Source organism: Macaca nemestrina, chromosome 11 (assembly GCF_043159975.1).
Source record: "Macaca nemestrina isolate mMacNem1 chromosome 11, mMacNem.hap1, whole genome shotgun sequence".
Taxonomy (NCBI): Eukaryota; Metazoa; Chordata; class Mammalia; order Primates; family Cercopithecidae; genus Macaca; species Macaca nemestrina.
The window spans coordinates 41,494,566-41,516,264 of NC_092135.1; the positions used below are offsets into that span (position 1 = coordinate 41,494,566).

The window sequence follows — 21,699 nt, forward strand, 5'->3', positions numbered from 1 at the left end:
ACAGGTCCATTATGCGAAGTATGGTAGTGGGTAGGGAGAAAATGATTTAATCAGGAGTAAAACCAATTTTATTATAAGGGCACGCAGGGGGTGTGGCACCATAGTGAGAGGGACATTTCAAAATATCTGACAGATTTCAACAATGTGAAAACCCCGTTCTTTAAAGTGACAGTAAACCCCATCAGGTCTCCCTTTTTGATGCTATTGTTAACAGTTGACTGTTTAAAGCTGGCCTGCTAAGATGCTGTCGGCCTATTTCAATAGTGTGTAGCCAAATAAAAGACTAATTGTTGAAATACAATCAATCAAAAATGATTGCAGGGCAGAAAGAAGGTCTCCTCTGCTGATTTTGTTGTGGATCATATTATTGTGTTATGATTGAGGTAGGAATGAAGACTGAAAGGAAAGATTAGTCCATCTGAAATAAACAGATTCACCTTCATGTCTTCTCTTTGCAAACACACTGTTGAGCAGGAACACCACTTACTATAAGCCTTAGAAGCGATCGTTCATTTATTTAAAAAAAAAAGATCTGCTGAAGATTTGGGCTAATATTTTTAAAAGGACATGAACATTATTAGCAAAACAGCCCATGCAGAGAATCCCTACAGTGACAATTCTCAGCTTTTCTTACATTTTGGTGCAAAATGCTCCTCTGCATTCATAAAACTGACATCCAAGGGACATGTGAATGCGAGCCCAAGACATCAGTAAAGAAACAAATTTTCAGTTGACCAAATACCTCAGTGTTTGCCAGGATTCTCAGCTTTTCAGTTAACCCCCAGATTGTCTAAAATGATTAGTTTAAGTTTTCATGAAGCCCAGAATCCAAAACCTTTTCCATGTTGCCCGTTTAGAAAGACAAATCGTCTGGCTCGACAGCAGTGCCTTTGTACCTTGCTTCCTTTTCATTTTAATGTCAAGATGTCCCTTTCAGACGTGAATGCATCCACTTCTTGGGTGAGACTAATTCCAGACATTCATATTGAGGGTGAAAAGGACAAAAATAATTGCCCAGCACACTTTATTTCTACTACAACCTTCATTTTGGCTTTTACTTTCTTTAATATTTCAACATTTCCACTCACTCAAGCTTCCCAAGCAAATACTTCTGTTGTTTCTAAAAAGAGTTGGTAAGCACTTGTGGTTTGTCTTTAGTGTGTTATCATTTTTGACAGCTTTGCATAGCCTACGTAGGCCAACAGGGGTCTGTCTAATATTGTTGCTGGGCATATTTTCCTCACTGAGATGAGAACTAAAAAATATATATATATATTTTGAAGCAGTAAGAAAGAATTAATATCCTTTCTCACTCAGTATTCTATTCCTTGCTGACTTTATATTCAGGCAAAAAAAGGGAAAAAGTGTTACCCATTATTCCCTTGTACATAGCAAGGCTAACACATGTAAAGCAATAACTCATTTTCTATTGCCATGTTTAGCATATGTCTCCTGTTGGCTCAGCAAGGCCTTTAGGCTGGTCCCTTGAGTCGGCCATCATTGGCAACTCTTAGCCCCTCGGCCTCAAAACCAAATAGCTTTGAATCATGTTGAGCTGTGATGCTAATTTTCATACTGATGCATTATGGGAATAAATGTATCTGACATACTGTGTCAATGGCACTGTCTCTTTGTGTCTCTTGTTTTTTTGTTAGCTGCATTCCTACAGATGGTATTCCATTGAAAATGTTCCCTGCCTACGGAAAGAGGGAGGGAAAAAAAAAACATGCACAGCACCAAACCTCTAGGTGCAGAAGGCTGTTAACGGTTGCTGATGATAGTAGGCAAACATTAACATAATAATTAGTGTCTTGTAATTGTTTCATTAAAACCAGTTGTTCCATTTCTCCTCGTGTTTTCCCAGAAGAGAAGCTGAATTTGGACGACAGCCAGTGGGAGGACATCCACGTTGTCACCGGAGCACTGAAGATGTTTTTCCGGGAGCTGCCTGAGCCGCTCTTCCCTTACAGTTTCTTTGAGCGGTTTGTGGAAGCGATCAGTAAGTACCTCACAGAAAAGGGCAGGTGGTGGAATAACCTGACATCCTGGAATTATTAAGTAAATAATAAGAATGATTATAATAATAATCATGGGGAACAGATAGTATCCCCGATGCTCCATATCTTACGTTTTCGTTTTGTTTTGATGGCTTGTTTTATTTCTGGCCCTGCAGTATTATCTGAGGTGGGTTTTTTTGTTTTGTTTTGTTTTGTTTTGTTTTGTTTTGTTTTGTTTTGTTTTATTAGGAAAAAAATATGACATCCTATTTAGGGTAGTCAATTTAACTAAGCGTCCTCAAATGAAAATAGTGTCTCATCAAATCTGCTTTAAAGGGTTCACCGTGTGCACCCCTCGTCTCTGCCTTTATACTTTCAGAATTGCAATGAGTTTGAATACAAAGGGGTCTTGAAAAGAACCCTAAGTGAATTAAATATTACATTTCATGAAATATGTGTTAAATTATCAACTAAGACATCATGTTCTCTTGGTTCACTCATCCTTCACCCACTAACACTAGTAAACAGCCATAATTTGCTTATGAGCAGTATGATTATCAAATTAAGTAATGGCAAGTTTCTTCTGTTAAACTGGTGACGTTGTAAGAGAGTGAGTTATATCTATTACTACCCAGTAGTCATTGTACACTCCATGAAGCTTCTTTTTCTGTTTTTTTTTAATTCATAAAACACACACACACTTAAGTAAAAGTGAATAAATGAATGAATAAATCAATGAAAATCTTTTCCAAATGCAAGGGTACTTGTGCTATTAATCCTTCGAGAAGCAACTACTGGTATGTCTCTAAATTTAATATCTTAGGGTATGCTTACTGTAACTGTGACAGCTTGGGAAAAGTTTCCTGGCAAGCCAGCTGATTTAAGGAAGAAAAAGAAAGAAGAAAGAAAGGTAAAATTAAAAACTTTGCAAGCCTGGCAGGAGCTTAATTAAAATCCTAACGAGACAAATCTCCAAGAAAAAAAAAAAATGGCTGTACTCAGGCGGTCTGATCTTGGATGGCTGGGTGTACAGTGTTCCCATTAGTAGAAGTGGAGATTTGGGGGTCCTGTGATGGAAAACAGCCCCTCAATATGCCCTCTAATTCTGTCATTCACAAAGCCTTCACCCTTGTTTAAAGATCAGGCAAAATGGTATCAAGTAAAAGAAGAAATTTCTCTCCCAAGGTCTTGTTGCTTGCTCAGTTTCAGATTTTGTTGTTGTTATTGCTGCTGCTGTTGTTGTTGAATGTAGTAACAATACTCTAACTATGGGTTTTGAGTTGAGGCTGGAACTCTTATCCCTTGTCATGACTTCATCTCATGAGCCCTCTACTTCTTCAGAAGAGCAATGTTTCATAGTTAAGCAGGCTCTCTTAACTTCATTTGAAAAGAAGAAATAAAATATAAACAAGCGGGCATTTCCGTAACAGCTTTTTCTGATACTCTGTCTTGGAACACCCAATCAACTTACAATGCTGGGACAGTGTTCTGGTAGGAAATTGGAGGGACTTTGCGTTTAGATGCCTATTTCTGATTGTGTACATTTAAAGAAGTCATATAAATTTCACATCATGATCTCCACACATTCAAGTGAGGATGATCTCATTTGGAAACTTACTTCGGTATGTGCTATTTGGGGGCTATACTAGGATAACCATCATTTAAGCTTCTTTTAGTTCACCTGACTCTAAAGATATTAGGAAAGTCATTTTCTTAGCTTGAGAGATATGGAAAGCAGGCCCTCAGAACCCACATGAGAGTATGTCCTTTGAATTTCTCTAAGGAGTAGGATCATCTCAGGGATATTCTAGACTTAAGTCCAAATTGTATAGCATTTCAGAAATATAGGCATGATAAGAACAGAACATGGCAGAGTTTTGAGGCAGGCAGCAGACTATTGGGATTGATGGCTCTGGCAAGGGTTTCTGCCAACACCTATAAAATGGGTTATGATGAGAATGAATAAGAAAGTGCCTAAGAAAGTCCTTTAAAAATGTAAGAGGTGCACAAACAGTGCTAACAATGTTTCTCCATATGAGCTTTGTTTGACAATGTAATTTGGAAGAGAAGAGAGAGACTTCTTCCTTCATTGTTCAAGGCAAGGAGAATCAAACTCAGCGTTATTGTGTCGGGAGTTGGTTCCTACCGGTGGGTTCATGGTCTCCCTGACTTCAAGAATGGAGCCGTAGACCTTCTAGGTAAATGTTACAGCTCTTAAAGATGGCACGGACCTAAAGAGTGAGTGGTAGCAGGGTTTATTGTAAAGAGTGAAAGGACAAAGCTTGACAGGGTGGAAGGGAACCTGCGCGGGTTGCCGCTGCTGGCTGGGGTGGCCAGCTTTTATTCCCTTATTTGCCCCCTCCCGTGTTCTGTTTCTGTCCTATCAGAATGCCCTTTTTTCAATCCTCCCCATGATTGGCTACTTTTAGAATCCTGCTGATTGGTGCATTTACAATACCCTTGCTAGCTACAGAGTGCTGATTTGTTCGTTTTTACAATCCTCTTGTAAGACAGAAAACTTCTCCAAGTCCCCACTCGACCCCGGAATTCCAGCTGGCTTCACCTCTCATTATGGTCTGAAAGTTTGTGTCCCATCAAAATGTATACGTTGAAGTTCTCACCCCCAAGGTGATGGTATTAAGAGATGGGGGCTTTAGATGGAGATTAGGTCATTAGGGCAGAGCCCTTGTGAGTGGGATTAGTGACCTTATAAAAGAAGCCCAAGAGAAACCTGTATCTTCTTCCACCATGTGATGGTACAACTAGAAGTTGCCTTCTATTAGCCAGAGAGTGGGCCCTCACCAACACATTAAATCTGCTGTCAACTTGGTCTCATACTTCCAAGACTCCAGAACGGTAAGAAAGAAATTTCTGTTGTTTATAAATTGCTAAATTTATGGCATTTTTTATAGTAGGCCAAATGGACTAGGACACTCAGCAGCCTTGCTTCAACTCACAACCGAATAGTAGAATGTCATTATTTTTTAATGTGTAAAATGGAGGGATCATAATGGGGCTCAGAAATATGTTATGATGTTGGATGTTAGTACATTTACTAACCCATGTGTTTTTTATATAACCTTGAAGCTAGTCCTTGTGTTCTAAACCTAGGAAAAACTGTAGGTTGTAATTCATATTTAAATATTCTTAAGCAATGAGAGAATGGCCACCTAGTTTCTTGGCAATGGTAAAAACCACACCAAAGGAAATACTTTCTCTCCATGTGTACCAATTGTATTTTAAAAATCTTTCAAAATTTTAAGAACATTTATACCCCATTGCAGGGCTTTATCATAGCTTACATAGCCTCTTGTAAAAATCTATACGGTGAGAAACTCAACAGATCCACTCACGAGTTTTTGGCTTTATATGTAAAGGGACCAACTAGGTAAAGTAAATTCACAGGAGAGGATGAATTGAGGACAAAGAGGGCCAGACCCAGCCTCTTTGTCCTCAGATTCTAGTTCTTCCCTTTTATTGTCTGTACCGTAGGAGGGTTGGTCCTAGCCAGCTATATTTTGCAGATGCTTTTTTTATTAGTGGTGTTTTTTTCTACTTTTATTTCAGATTAAGAAGGTACATGTGCAGGTTTGTTAGCTGGGTATACTGCGTGATGCTGAGGTTTAGGGTACAAATAATGCCATCACCCAGGTATAGAGCATACTACCCAACAGTTAGTTTTTCAGCTCTTGCTACCCTCCCTCCCTCTCCCATCTAGTTGTCCCCAGTGTCTATTGTTGCCATCTTAATGTCCATGTGTACCCAGTGTTCAGCTCCCATTTATAAGAACTTGGGGTATTTGGTTTTCTTTCTCTGCATTAATTTGCCTAGGATAATGGCCTCCAGCTGTATCCATGTTGCTCCACAGGACATGATTTCATGTTTTTTTATGGCTGTGTAGTATTCTGTGTGTATGTACCACATTTTCTTTATCCAGTCCACCATCATTGGGCACCTAGGTTCATTCCATATCTTTGCTATTGTGAATAGTGCTGCGATGAACATGCAAGTGCTTGTGTCTTTTTGGTAGAATGATTTGTTTCCTTCTGGATATATACCCAGTAATGGGATTGCTGGGCCCAATGGTAGCTCAGTTTTAAGTTCTTTGAGAAATCTCCAACCTTACATGTGCTCTTGAGGTGCTATTGCACCCGGTCAAAGCCACTGGAAGGAGATAGCAGAAAGAGAGAGAAGACAAAGGCCAGCAGTTTATTAGTTTATCCCCAACCCATTCACTCTTGCCACCCATTTGCCTCAGGTAGCTTTTCTGCCTGAGGCTCCTTCTGCTTTACAGCTTCAGCTTTGACCAGACAGGCCCCCTCTGGTTTCAGCTCCCATCTGGTGACACAGACTCTCCTTTCTTTGCTTTTCCTGCCTGGAGAACGTAGTGGCTTCCTGGTGTGTCTACTTTCTTGGTTACTCCACTCTTCCTTATCTGGTTCTCAGCTTCTTCTTTATATGGGCAGCCAATTCTCTGCATCAAATTAATTCCCTCTGTTGGTGTAAATACTTAAAATGGTTTCTGTTTTTTGGTTACACACAAGTAAAATATCACGTCAGTTGATGTCATGGTACATGTTGTCATAACATTATTTCCCTTTTTTATTACCCCCAAGTCCAGTTTGTGACGCGTTAACATTTTTATTTGGCCCCAGATTGGGAGATCTGTTACCCTTTCATGGAAGAGTTAAAAGGTGGTTAGACCCAACGGAATTTTGCATCCCACTGGAATACTTTGCATCTGAGGAGAAAATGTTATTTCTAGTACAAGCAATTAATGACCACTGGTGCCGTCTGAATAATTTTTATTATATGTTTGAGAGTTATCACATAGTCCAAGAAGAGTGAACAGAAGGCATTTACTTTTTAAAATAATTTATTTTTGGACCAAAAAAAAACCCCATTAATATCATAAGACCCCGTAATTGCCATAGTAATCCCTTGTCTGATAATACTCATTGGGGTAACAAAAACACTAGGGATTGTTTTATGTCTCAGAATCCAAGTACAGCAGCTATTGATCTGAAATTCTATACTTGAGGTCAATCCAATTGGGTCACCTGCAGGTTATTTCATGGGGATTTAACCCACTGACTGCAAGGACTTAATTCCCTGGAAATGACTTGTGCTGAAGGCATTATTAGTACTGTAAATGTGAACTCAGTAGAAGAGCACAGCCAGGGAGTTTTATGATAGGTGATGCAATCTTGTGGCTAGAGGCCTGCAGGGGTCCAGACATTTCCAGTAGATCTAAATCCTAGGAAATGTACTAACTTTACCTCTGTTCCCATCTTTTTCTTCTGGTAACTCTACAGATCCAAAGAAAAAACACAACAAGCAATGTTTTTTTCCGTTTTAATGTCTGCATTTTTCCAAAGTTCCTGAAAAAGAGAAAGGGAGGAGAAAAACCCATTGGAATTTCTAATAATTGTCTCATTTAATTCTCAAAATAAGAAAGCAGGAGATATTGGAGAAATGGAAAGATCATCTGCACAATAATTTCTAGCTCATAAAGTTACTATGAGAATGAAATAGAACAGTATTTTCTTACTCCATGTTAGGCACTCAGTAAGCGATTTAAAAAGAAATTAATTTTTAGAAGAGTTCTAAATGCACATCGCTCAAAAAACTAGACTTGGCATTCAAATACAAACATAAATACTTTGTGTCATTGTATATTGCCTTGAGCAATAGCTATTGCCAAATATCTGTATTTTATATAATCCTACAGAAGACCCATATGTCCTATGTCATCTTATATAAGACTACAACCATTTTTTCTACATTTTAAAAGCTGAATTTAGAATTAAATTAATGGTCAGAAATTTCAGTATTGGAGTTTTAGGTTAGAAATAAAGTTGAACCTTCCAAGAGTGAGTGATGTTTCAATATTTAGTACTAGATATTAAAAGCATTCATGCCTTAAATGTTGACTTCTCTGAGTACATTTTAACCCTGCACTCTGATTTCTATGATCAATTGCTCAACATCTTTTGAAATTTATTTATATGTACACAAAGTTACTTTTCTATTTCATATGAGTAACTATTTTATTAAGATTCTTATAATTATTTACTTGATCAAATTACAATATTCAACAAACAAAAATCTTACAGAAGTTAGGATGAAAAGCAATGGATTGGGCCCTATCACATCATATCCCCTGACCTATTCATGAGAGGAAACCTCATTTAATGATTTTAATTTTTATCTCTTCTGGTTACTTTCATAACTCTAGATAATATCTCTACTTTTGATTTATCAAGCACGGATAATGTCCGTTACCTAATATTGTTTCATTCTACTCCACTTCTTTTAGTATATGGTAGCCATATTATTATAATTGTAAGCTAAATAATATGCCTAAACATCTTTTTATTGTTTCATCAACATTCAACAATATCGGCTAATTTCCATTCACAAGGTGAGCATGTACTCCTTCCCATCCTTTCCTTCATCTTTCTATAGTTTATTTTTAATTTTTAACAATTGAAGATTTTTTTCTAGCTCTACTAGAATTGGCATACAATGAACTGCACGTTTTAAAAGCGTAACTTATCAACGTTTTGACAAATGTATGCACCACCACCAAGATAAAGAACATCTCTATTATTCCCAAAAGTTTCCTCTTAATCCTTGGTAATCCTCTTTCTTTCCTCTTTCCACCTGCTCTGCACTCCCATCCCAAGCCACCACTGATCTGCTTTCTGTCACTATCGATATATTTACATTTTCTAGAATTTTATATAAATGGAATCATACAGTATGCACTCTTTTGGGTGGGGAGTTTTTTCATTCAACATAATTATTTTGAGATGTATCCATGTTATATTGAGTTCATTTTTCATTAATGAGTAATATTTCATTATTTGAATATAACACAATTTGTTTATTTGTTGATGGATATTTGGGTTTCTAGTCTTTGATTGTTACAAGTGAAGCATTTACAAATCTGTGAACATTTATGTACAAATTTTTGTGTGGACAAATGCTTTTAGTCTTCCTGGTGATACTTAGAAGTAGAGACCTTTTCCATATGGTAGGTATATATGAAGTTTTTAAGAAATTGCTAAGCTGTTTTCCAAAGTCATTGTACCATTTTTCAATTCCTGTCAACAGTATATGAGAGTTCCAGTTTCCCCACATCCTCAGGAACACTTGGTGTGGTCAGTGTTTTTAATTTTAGCCATTCTATGTGTGAAGTGGTATCTTGTGGTTTAATTTGCATTTCACTAAAGGTTAATGATGCTAAGCATCTTTTCATGTGCTTATTGACCATTCCATTATTTTCTGCAGTTAAGAAACCTTCTACATTTTCAAAAAAATTGACTATTTCTTTGCTATTGAGTTTCGAGAGTTCCTTATATATTCTCATGTTAGTTCTTTATCAAATATATAACTTGCCAATATTTTCACCCATTCTATGGCTTTGTTTTCCTTCTTTTAATAGTGTTTTCAGAAGAGCAGACATGTTTAATTTTGATAAAGTCCAGTTTGTCCATTTTGTCTTTTATGGATCTCGCTGTGCCTTCGTGCACTAAAATTATTTTCTTCAACATCTGTTCTGTTGTCTCAGCCAGTGAATTTTTTTTAATCTCAGGCATTGCAGTTATTATTTTTAGAAGTTTGCATTTTTAAATATATTCTGTCTTAAGGTGTTTAATTTTTCTCTAGCTGTTTTAGCTTTTTTTATTTGATGCATAATTGTACATATTTACGGGATAGAATATGATGGTTTGATACATGTATACAATGTATAACAATCAAATCAGGGTATGTGAGCTGGCAGTTGTTGATTTGTTGAATTGTAAGTTTCCAAAGTTGCCTTTTGTATACAAAAATAACTTTTCCTCCCACTCCTGGGCAATGTTCCTTATATTTTTCATTATTAGAATGCAGTCAATGTTAACTCCTTGATCAAAAACAATTGTATGGTTCCAGTACTGTCTCTTTTGTGTTTTTTTTTCTGGCTTGACTAAGTAAATATTATATCTAATAGTAATATATAAAAACGTATGAACATATATATTGTGTTCATCTATATATACATATACATATGAATGCATGTATGCGTAGGACACAGAGATTAGGCAAGTCGGTGCTCAATTGAGAGAGTAATGATGTTACATACAAGTCTTCAATTTAAAGGCCACAATCACACATGCCTTTGAAGACAGGGTTTTTTAAATGCCTGGTTTTTTAAATGATGATTAAGGAGTAAAACAAGTTGCGAGAAATGGCACCCATAAGATCAACTGAGCACCATTGAAATGCAGACTATTAGTCACCAAACATAGAGATTATCCTATGCCTAGTCCTTAAACAGAACTCATATCCCTGTCTATACATCCGTCACACCATCATCATGTAAAAATAATTTAAGTTAAATACATTGCCCTATGGCAAAAAGTACCTATTGCATGTTCTAATGGTTTTTTCCCCCTATGGCCTTTATTCCATTTTGCCTTTAGAGTATATTTTCAATAGGTAATTGGGGGTGGGGGGGGGGAGCCAGTCAAGTATATCTGCAAATATTTTCTTTACTCTTGACTTTATCTTGCCCTTTGGTCAAACTATTTCTGATGCATCATCAACTCCATGATGACACTCTTTAGGAGAAAAGAAACAGAGCTTGCAAGGCACTTGACTAAAAACAGTTGCTAAACCTGAAAGCATGATAGTGACAAATTGCCTTAAAACCAGAGAAAGAGCAGGGTGTAAAGGTTCATCACAAAGAAACCAGAGATGTAAAAATAATACAGTATAAAAATATCTTCTATTGCACCATTTTAAGGAAATTTGAAATTGAAACAAAGGTAATACAAACTCTTTTTTGTTGTTGTTTCCACTGCAAGCTAACATTCTCACAGACTTGGTATTTTTGTTGTGGTTGCTTTTTAATGTGTGTGTGTGTGTGTGTGTGTGTGTGTGTGTGCACGCACACATGCAGAAATTTTATGGCTAATGCCTAGCCTGTCTCTTAACTCGTTCTAATTATATTCATAATTAAATTGAAAAAAAAATACTTGACTAGAGCCAAATGGCTTGCACAGGTGTCTTTTTGTAGGAATGGTTTAGTGCTAGATGATAAACTACTGGACCTCCATCTCCTTAATTTGGCTTAATGAAAAGTCCTTTATAAGTAAAACTAGAAGGTGATTAAGAATTAAAATTGGGCCTTGACTCAGAAATTAACTGAATGGTAAGACATCACCTCCATTAGAAAATGTGGCACTTGTCTTTTTGCTTTTCCTTAAAACTTTTATTTTACTTGCACTCCTTTCTTCCATCTACTTAAGGTCGCTTTTTCAAAGCAATAAACTCTTCAAGCTGAGCAACTGGCCAGGCAGCCTTCATGAGTCAGCTTCCCTAGTATCCTTACTTTTACTGAATAGACCTACTTTTAAAAAACAGATAACAAAATGCAAAATTTCTCCTCAAAACTTAAGTGGAAATCAGTTATCTTGACCTATTCTTCTAATAGTGGAATTGAGTGGCTGGTTTTCACTGCCTGTTATCAACTTCACTGCATCAACAGATTGTAATAAAACTGAAGCTTGGGAGGCCTTCTATCCTACCCCGAGGCTTCTGCCTCATTTCTTATGCCTTGCTTGATACCACATTGTGATCACCGCTGATGAGTCTTCCAAAATATCTGCCCACTTACCCCCAACTCTGGCTCAGGCCATCTCTAGGAGAATGAGCTCTCCTATTTCCCATATTCATTTTTTTCTCTCACCCAACCCAGCATGATTCTAGTTCTAAAATACAGGCAAACTGATATAACTGGCTTGCATTTCATTTTGAGAAAAATCCAAATTCCTTCCAAGGTCTTCAAAGTCATTTATGATCTGGTCACCCAGAAGCTCTCCAACTTCATCATTTACTGTTCCCTGCCTTGCCCATTGCATTCCAGCCCATTGGTACCCTGGCTCTTCTTTGAATACTCCAAGCACACTGAAGGTCTTTGCTCCATCTCTCTACTGAACACACTCTCCCAGACTGCTACTCCCCTGTCAATTCCTCAGGGAAGTCTACTCTCATCAGCTAAGCTAAAGTTTCTACCTGCACCACACACCACCACCTCTATTCAAATCCTGTCTCCACCATTTACTATCTAGACCTAGAGCAAATATTTAACCGCTGTAGGCCTCCATTTCCACATATATAAAATGGAGGGAAAAGTTATATCTTCACCATGGCAATTGTAAAAAGAATTTCATGAAACGCACTTATTTACAGAGTCCCTCGCCACAGTATCAAGTTCACTGGTATTATATTAGAATATAATCAGAGTGTCCTTTAGATAGCAGTCTCAGAGGACCTTGCTGTTCATTCTCATTGATCTTTCCACTTCTCTGGAAAAGCCATTTCAAATTATTGTCTTAAAGCAGCCATCTTCATTCTGCTTTAATATTTTGCTTTGAGAATTTCACACAGCACCAAACATGTTTAAGATAATATGACAGGATATTCTCTTGCTTCATGACCCAGGGATCCCATTTCCTTTATCTCATGACATTTCTCCTTTGTTCTGCCGGCTGTTGTCAAGCCCAACCCCACTTGGATGGTCCGAAGCCTATGACTTTATTATAGAACTTATGCCTTCATCATAATCCAGATGCTATCCAGCTTCTCCGACCAGAGCTTGCCTTGCTTCTACTAAATATTAGCAAATCTGTGATGTTCATGGTGGCACCAGAAGAGCCAACTCCAGAGTGATGACTTCTCTCAGTTGGGAAATTTGTAACATTGTAGATCCCAATATAGATCCCAAAATGTTAAGAGTTATCAGCTGAACACAGGGACAGACAGACACACATACAAACCACACACACACACACACACACACACACACACACACACACACACATTCTCCAAACTAGAAATGTTTCACTTTTTCTTTCAGTTGCCACACAATATTCTAGCTTTGAAAGTTAGACTTTTAATTTTTTAATTATCTCAAAAGAACTTTCATATTAACCTCACGTGAACTTTGTATTTATTTTTTTTTTTTTTGAAATTTTTTGTAGAGACAGGGTCTCACTATGTTGCCCAGGCTGGTCTCAAACTCCTGGACTCAAGCAATCCTCCTGCCTCAGCCTCCCAAAGTGCTGGGATTACAATCCTGAGTCACCATGCCCAGCCTCATGTGCTATTTTCAAAGCCTGTTATGAAATAAGAATGGAGGCTTTACCCATTTCTCTTGTTTGCCCACATTCAGTCAGACATTCTCATTTGCTCAAGTGCTTGTCCTTTCTCCAGCCCTCCTCTGTCAATAAAAGAATTTTCCTTAAATAGCTTCTAAGACTATCATAAGCACCTTGAATTGTGGCTTTTCTTCATCTGGCTCATTCCTATTGCTCTGCAGAGTTAAACATTAGATGTGATGGCTCCTGGAGTACTATAAATTTCCCAGGGGAATTCTGCTTATGTTGGAACGGTGGAATATCCACACTGAGAATTGCCATGTGGTTTAGAGAAAGGAATTTCTCCCTAAGGATAGGCTCATACATTTTCTACCTACACTTGCTAAACAGAAACATGGAAAATAAATACACTATTATAGAAAATAAGTAGTGGTGCTAGTTTAAGAGTAAAAGTAATATGTTTGGAAGGATGAAGGCAGATGTGTGTATATATATGTGTATGTGTGTGTGTGTGTGTGTGTGTATTCTATGAAGTATAAAATTATATTCAATAATTATGAGTGTTTTTTTGTTGGTTTATTTATACTTTTCTATTTAAACGTGTAGTTCCTCCCACTTCCAACCATTTCATTACATACAACACCTTTATTTTTCAGAAATTGGAATTCTAAAAGATCAAATACCTGAGTCCATGATTACTGTCTAGCCAGACAGTTAGTTCTTGGCCCCTTTCCTTTTTCTTCTCACCTTGAGTGTCCAGCAGGTGAAAGGTTGACCCTTTCACATTTCCAGCCCATTCCCCTGCCAAGTAACGGATGGGCAGATCTAATTAGTACCATCTGTCCTGCTAGTTGCAGGTGGTTGCTGTCTTACAAAGAGATGAAAGCAACAATCTTTTGAGCTTTTCTTCCAGGTCCCTAACTCTCGGCACAATGGTAACATTACTATTTGACACCTTGTGTGTATTATTCTCTGAATATCTAATTGGCGTCTAAGAAGAAACCATTACCTCATTGAAATATTCTTTGGAAATTTTTATGTGCTTGTGTCGTGTTATGAAAATGTTTTAGAAAAAGTCGTCAGGAAAAGAAGAATGATCCTGAACAAATATTAGACCCAGAAAGACTTCAGAAGCTCCTTTCTGTAAGCTTGGATTTGTGATGCTCAGAGCTTCTGAGAGCTGGACCCCCTCAGTGTTAGCTGAGCAGAAATCTCCACCAAGGAGAATGGCAAGCCAGAGCACAACTAGAAAAACCACATTGGTCAATGTCAGATTTCCAGCAGGATCTTTTTCTTACAGCCCCTTAAATGTTTTTAAAATACTTAAAGTGTAACCCATAGAGCCTGTTCAGTGTTCTCCTTTCTTCCTCTGCACTTTCAATAATTTATCATGAATCAAAGATTCCAGACCCTTCATCACCATGATCACACTCCCCCAAATGTGCCCTCCTAAGGTTTGGATCTCAGTCAGATCAGGAAGCTATAGCAAAATACCAGAGACTGTGTGCTTAAACAATGGGAATTTATTTCTCACAGTTCTGGAGGCTGGACGTCCAAGATGAGGGCACCAGCATGGTCAGTTCCTGGTGAGGGCCCTTACTCTGGCCTGCAGATGGCCACCTTCTCATTGTGTCCTCAAATATAAGAAAGAGTGGGCTCTGATCTTTCCCTCTTTCTTTAAGGGCACTAATCCTACCATGAGAGCCCCACCCTCATGACCCTATCTAAACCTAATTGCCCCCCAAAGACCCTACTCCAAATATCATTGCATTGAGGGTTAGGGCTTCAACATATTAATTTTGAGGACACAAACATTCAGTGAATAAGAGAAATCATACTTCAGTGAACTGTTTTATTTGTACAACTTTATCAGTGTAGAATAAAGCTTCCTCCTATATTCTCACAATATCTTCCTATTACTATGATAAAATATTTGATTTTTTTCTTTATTAATATTATACTATTGGGATCTGAAATTGAATTTATAGTCCAAGGTCTCACTTTTGCCATTTTCTCTCTCAGATAAGTTTGTACACTTTTAAAGTTTCATGCTGAAATGTGCACACCATCTTGTACCATGGTACAAGAGAATTTTGCTTTAAGTCTTGCATATTCAGAAGACTTATGTCACCTGAGTCTCATAACAACAGGAACTGGGACCAAAACCCAAGTTTTTAACTACAAATTCACTGCGCCTTCCTCCTAGTATTGTGATATTTACAAACCTGAGCAGTTTGACTTCCAAGTCCATATTTACATCCTCAAATACATTCAAAACCATATAAGACAAACTGCAAGGCCATTTAAAACAATGGAGCAGTTAGAGATAAAACTTTACAACATTTGGGGAGGAACTTCAAATATTGTGCCAATAAAAAAAAAACTTAGAGAAGAGACATTCCAAATATACAAAGTGAACTTTAGACATTTGGACAACATTTAGAAAGAATTTGAATCACAAATACTATAAACTATTAGACTAGTGGGAATTTAAATAAACCCCATAACTGCCCATATGATTACAATTCCAATTTCTAGTATATTTACCAAACTTTTACTTCATATAGCCAATTGCTATATGTATATTTCACTATTTAAGTTTATTTTTAAAATACTTCTTTGTGGTCAATATTATTCTTCCTATTGTTTCCATTTGGGAAATTTAGACTAATCAATATTAAATAACTTTCCTAAGGCTACCAGCTGGGAATTTACAGAGCTAGAATTTGAACCCATAACTGGAAGATTCCAAAGCTGTTACTGTTAACCACACAACTACAGTTTTTGACTAATTTGGAAAAAAAAAATGATTATACGTGTCTATTTAGAAATGAGATAATTAGTAGATTTAAATGTAGTTCAGATAAAGACTTTATGTTGTTAAAAACTACAATGAGAGGAAACCAAACAGAACACAAATGAATTTCTCTGCTCATACACATGGTCTCAAAACCTCATTATTTACTTAAGACTTCCATCTTGACTATTCAATTTAAAACAAATTCAATATTTTTTAAATTGCTTTCTGTATCCAAGGCAACATTACAGGTACTCATTCTTGTGCCTGGGTCACTGGAAAATTTTTTAAAAATAAAATAAGCACCAGTGAAATTCAAACACACCTAGCAGATGGAGAAGGCTAAAGGGTATGTAAATTTATTTGTAACATGTATCTTTTAGGAATGTTAGCTAAAAGCACCTATTCTGTGCAAAATGCATCACTAGAAGAAAACAACAACAATCAACCTCCCATATTCCAAATGCTTAAAGGTAGAAAGAAGGCACTATGTCCTTATTACAATCCCCAGCAAGTGAATTATAAAATTCTTAGAACTTTCTAAGAATTATAAAATTTCTTAGAACTTTCGTCATATGTGTTATTTAATTAAAAGGTGAAACTGTCAGTTCATCACTCATGTCATGTGCTAGAAAAGTATTTTCATGGAGTCTGTAAGATAAATTCATTATTTCAACCCTCCATACCCATAATAAAAAGAGCCCAGTTATAATTAAAATACTAATACCATGTCTACTCACATTCAGTGGTATTCTTTTTAAAAAATGTTTAACGTCTTTGTTAAAAACACAGCAGCATAAGACCACAGATCTTAATAGTATTGTAAGAGTATTTTTAGTTGGGAAATTTTTAAAATAAAATTTGTTTCCCAGGCTTGTATGTTTGTGACTCCTTTTTCTGGCAATTAATTGCAAATTTTCTCTGCTGAGTTAAATACAAAACTGGGTATAAGTTGTCTCGTGTCTAGGTACAGACCAATGAAAATATTGTTTTCTATCTGTTTATCTGACATAAACTTCTCTGGAGTAGGAGACATGTCTTACTGATCTTTGTAGTTCTGGCACTAACTGAATGTTTAAAACTATGTGCTTTGTGGTGGTTGTTTCATGTAATTCCTCCCAGAACAATCCATTGTAGTTAGCAGCAATAATCTCAAACTACTGAAGTGGGGAATCAGAAGGAAAGAGGGTGGCGAGAAGATGAATGGCAGAGGTGGAAACGATGCTTAATTCAATCCATTTTGTTGACAGTAAATTCAAGAATTAACTGCTTACACCTCTCCTAATGTTCCTATATGCCTTCTGAGCTCTGTTATACAGCTACTACCAGAGGACTAGGTGGACTCTAGTATTCACATTTTCTACATGTCAAAGAATTATTATTACTACCTAATTTCCAGAAATTTCATCTCAGTGGTTTAAAAGTTTATGAGAGAAGAAGGGAAAAATTAAATGAGCAAATCAAATCTTTTTACCAGGCTAGTGAACTTTTGCAGTCTCCAAAGGGTTACCTGAACTTCTGCTAGTACAACTTGCCAGGCTTAAATGCAGAGCAGTGGTGGAGAGAACAGTGAAACTGTACTATAAAAATAAATTACTGTCATGAATATTAAGCAACAAGAATATAATAAACATGACTGTTTGCATGATTCTGATTTATTGGTACTGATATGCTTATAAATTATGACACTAAGTGTTTATTCTAGTTGTTTCAGAATATGGGCCAAACAAAGCTGGGTGGACACTTCCTGCAGACCTGACCATCTGCCACCAAATTCCTACTTCATTGCTCCTGTCGTTGCGTTTCTTATGTCGGTGGCTTCAGGGCCATGTGTGAACAACCATTCCCTTTTAGTTCACTTTGCAGACTGAAGGAGGTTGCCTTTCCAGGACCTGGTGTGACAGCCATCATCATGAAGTTTGTGATGTCTTGCAGTGGAACAACTCCAGCTGCAAAACATCCTGAAGGCTGTTCCAACTTATGCTGTTAAACAGTGCTCACTTTTGACATAAGAGGGTCCATTGCTGTATTTATGAACCTCTTGGCACCAGATTGGGGATTTCCCAATGCTAAGCAGCACTGCATTTTGCATTCTTTCTTAGCGGTGGGTGCTCCATAAAACTGGTGCTGAGAGGTTAAAGACCTAAAAAAAAATCAAAAAAAAAAAAACACAGAAAAACAACAAAAAAAAACCTCTGTGTATTCATATAGAGTATTTCAACTGCCATAAGATAACTACACAAGTAGCACTGTTACTCTTGCTAATATCCACAAGGAAAAGTTATTAAGATTTGCCATTGGTTTTAATTGACATTATTTGGAACCAGATATTTGTTCAACAGATGGCTAGAATAAGGTATCACATGAGAAAATAGCGCTCTCCTGCTTCAGGTTTTTAGCTTTCATGTTACATCTCATCAAAGGTTACTTCAGGAGATTAAAATTTTCTTTTCTCTAACGTTGGTGGAAACCTGCAAGGAAGATAGCCAGTAAATTTAAAGTAAGCTTAACGAAAGATGCAATTTTCACATAGTGAGGTATGCTATAAGGGTATAAGTTGGTGCTGCCTGTAAAGAACTATTTATGATATAAACTTAGCTGTAGATGAAATGCCAAAGTTCATGATGAGACAAGGCCTGTTAATGCTTACTGCTTTGAATCAGAACTCTTAGAAAATTCGTAGAAGGACTTTTGGCTACATTTAGCAAAAGCATTTAAAATGTGCATGCATTGTACTGACAGTTATATATCTAGAAATTTACCTTAGGAAATTTTCAGAGAGATGCACAAGGTTGTGTACAAACTTGCCCCTCAAAATGTTATTTATAATATTGAAAAATGTAGAAGTGTGTGTACACACTTAGGGAAGGTTAGATTATGGCCCATTTATATTACGAAATACTAAGCAACTGGTAAATTGTGCTACAAAAAGCATTATTTCACAAGGTAAAGCACCAGTAAATATTAAGAGAATATAAGTATGATATGGCATGTATAGTATGAGCCTATTGTAAAATATGTTTGTAAATATTTATATGTAGAGGAAAAGAATGAAAGGATTTACTTCACAATATTAGCAGGGGATGATTATACAGCCTTTTTTATTCTCTTTTTTGTTTCCCTGTGTTCTGCAAGTTTCTGCACTGAGTAAGTATATTTGTAGTGATTTTTTTATGTATAAGAAGAGGGTGAGGAGACAATGTTGGAGGAGATTTCAGAATCAGTTGTTTGTAAGGCTTCTCAAACCTGGCTTCTTGACCCAACTCATCTTTGTAGAAACAGATTTCTGGACCCACCCAGATAGATGTTGATTCATTATGCCTAGGGTGAGTTTCCAAAATGTTTTCTAAAAAAAACATGAGCAAACCCTCAGGTGATCCTGACGGCAGTCATATTTGGGAACCATTGATTTTGGTTCTTTTACTTTGAAGCCAAATAAGAGGAGAGCAGCTCTTCCTACTCGTAGTGTTGACATCACAGCATCTTGTCCAAGCCATGATGTATGCTCCTCAAGGAGAGTACAGAAGAGGTATATTCCCTAAAGTAGAGAACATGTGAGCATGTGTGATCTAGCAGCACAATGAATGATGAAGACAATAAGTGCTCTACAGAAGGGAGAGACAAAAAAGTAGTGTTTGGGAAGACTTCATGAAGGAGGCATTAAGAGTATATGGAGGCTGGGCGCGGTGGCTCCAGCCTGTAATCCCAGCACTTTGGGAGGCCGAGACGGGCGGATCACGAGGTCAGGAGATCGAGACCATTCTGGCTAACACGGTGAAACCCCATCTCTACTAAAAAATACAAAAAACTAGCCGGATGAGGTGGCGGGCGCCTGTAGTCCCAGCTACTCAGGAGGCTGCGGCAGGAGAATGGCGTGAACCCGAGATCCGGCCGAGATCCGGCCACTGCACTCCAGCCTGGGTGACAGAGCGAGACTCCGTCTCAAAAAAAAAAAAAAAAAAAAAAAGAGTATATGGAGTTTGGAGGGCCAGCCAGGAATGTTGCACTGACTCCAGCCGTGAGATAAGGCTGCTGTTTTGTGGAAAGTGAGGAATTGGGGTTGAAGGCAGCAATGATTTTGGAGACAGCAGTAGGAAATAAAGGAGAGCAGATACAATTAATCCAGTATTATGAATCCTGAAAGCAAAGCAGTAATTTTGTATCCTCCTGCCTATCACAGTACTTTCCACAGAAAAGGGACTCAGTAAATTCTTGGTCAATAAATTAATTAATTGCAGAGAATTCAGTACTGCAGATGGGTTAAATTTTATGCTGCAGGCAGGGAAACTCCATTAAAGATTTTTGAGAAAGGTAGTGGAAAGCAGAAACCCATGTTTTGGAGAAAACAATGTGGTGGTAATTGTCCGGATATGTTTAAGAGGAGAAGGGAAGCAGGAAACCCCATTGTGATTTGGCACCACATTTGGCTACCGCCCAAATATAACCTTGGGCAAGTGACCTGAGTCCTCTGGACCCATGCATGGATATGCCTCAAGAGGCTTATGCACCACTCCACAGAAGATTGGCCAAATTTGTGTACATGTGAATCTGTGTTTTCTGGAGCAAGATTCCTAGATGTGTGAACCCCCCAAAGAAACTACTCAAAGTGTAGTTTAAAGACTGGTAGCATCAGAATCACCTGGGATCATGTCAGACTGTAAATTTGAGGTCCCCACTCCAGACCTCCTTTATGACAACCAGTTAATATAGAGCCTAGGAATCTGTTTTTACAAGCTCTCCAGGTTATTCATATGTAGGCAAAAGTTTAAGAAGCATCTAGTAGCTTGGTTACATCTAAGGTGTTCACCAACTTAAAAGTCTTTGACTATTTTGCAAAAGAATAAAAGGAAGAAATGAAGGGAAAAAAAACTTTATGTAAAAGATTACAAAAAAAAAAAGAAAAGTTGCAATGATTTAATGACATCTCGGTTAAACAGTCTTGGAAGAAATAGATGGGTTAGGTTTTGAAGCTAGATAACCAAGAGGATAGAAATGTACTTGACAGAAATTGAGAAGCTGTGTTGATGAGTTGTTTTGCACACAGTAGAAAACTGAAACACAAATTATCAGTCAGATGATCATTCTTACTGGCATTGTTCCTACAGACAGAATGTGGACAGTTGTACGGGCAAAAAGGTACAATACATTTTCCTTACCCATTTTGAGGGCCATGGCTGACACCTCTATAACAAAAGATAGATTAGCAAGAGGAAAGTGTAACAGATTTATTTAATAAAAAATGTGACACAGGAACTTTCAGAAATGAAGATCCAAAGACCTAGGGAAAACTGTGCATTTTTGTGTTAAGGTTTGACAGCAAATGAACAGCCATGTAGAAATGTGGCTGGACAAAAGTATGATCTAATGGTAATAGACTGGGGGTAGGGAGTGGAACTCAGCAAGGCCTGTTTGTTAGATTCTTTTCTGTGTCTCCGTATGACATTCTTTCCTCTGGGTACAGGGCAGGACACCCATCACATCAGGGTCTTCAGGGGAGAAGACAGAAAGTTAGAGAGTTAATTTCTAGGTTTTATGGCTTGCTTTGGGGAAGAGTTCTAGTTTATATGACCAGCTTCCAGGGAGAAATGAGAGGAGAAATGAGAGGAGAAAGGAGTACAGGCAAAGATCAGAGAGAACTTCTTGCTTCTGAGGCCCTTCCAATCTTTTTCCAATCCAAAGTCCTCAGCATGCCAAATGGCCATACTTGGAGGTATCATGTTCTGAACCCCAACACAGGTCACTGTACCTTTGTAAG

General features: G+C 37.5%; 1 protein-coding gene across 2 annotated transcripts in view; it reads left to right on the forward strand.

Annotated features, from left to right (window-relative positions):
* The window catches only part of LOC105492611 (Rho GTPase activating protein 15), a 628,732-nt gene that overhangs the window by 488,132 nt on the left and 118,901 nt on the right, over positions 1-21,699 (forward strand). For both annotated transcript variants that reach the window (XM_011759829.3, XM_011759830.3), the window contains exon 12: positions 1,865-1,999. In XM_011759829.3, the coding sequence (XP_011758131.2) occupies positions 1,865-1,999 (135 nt within the window). The remainder of the gene's footprint in view (positions 1-1,864; positions 2,000-21,699) is intronic.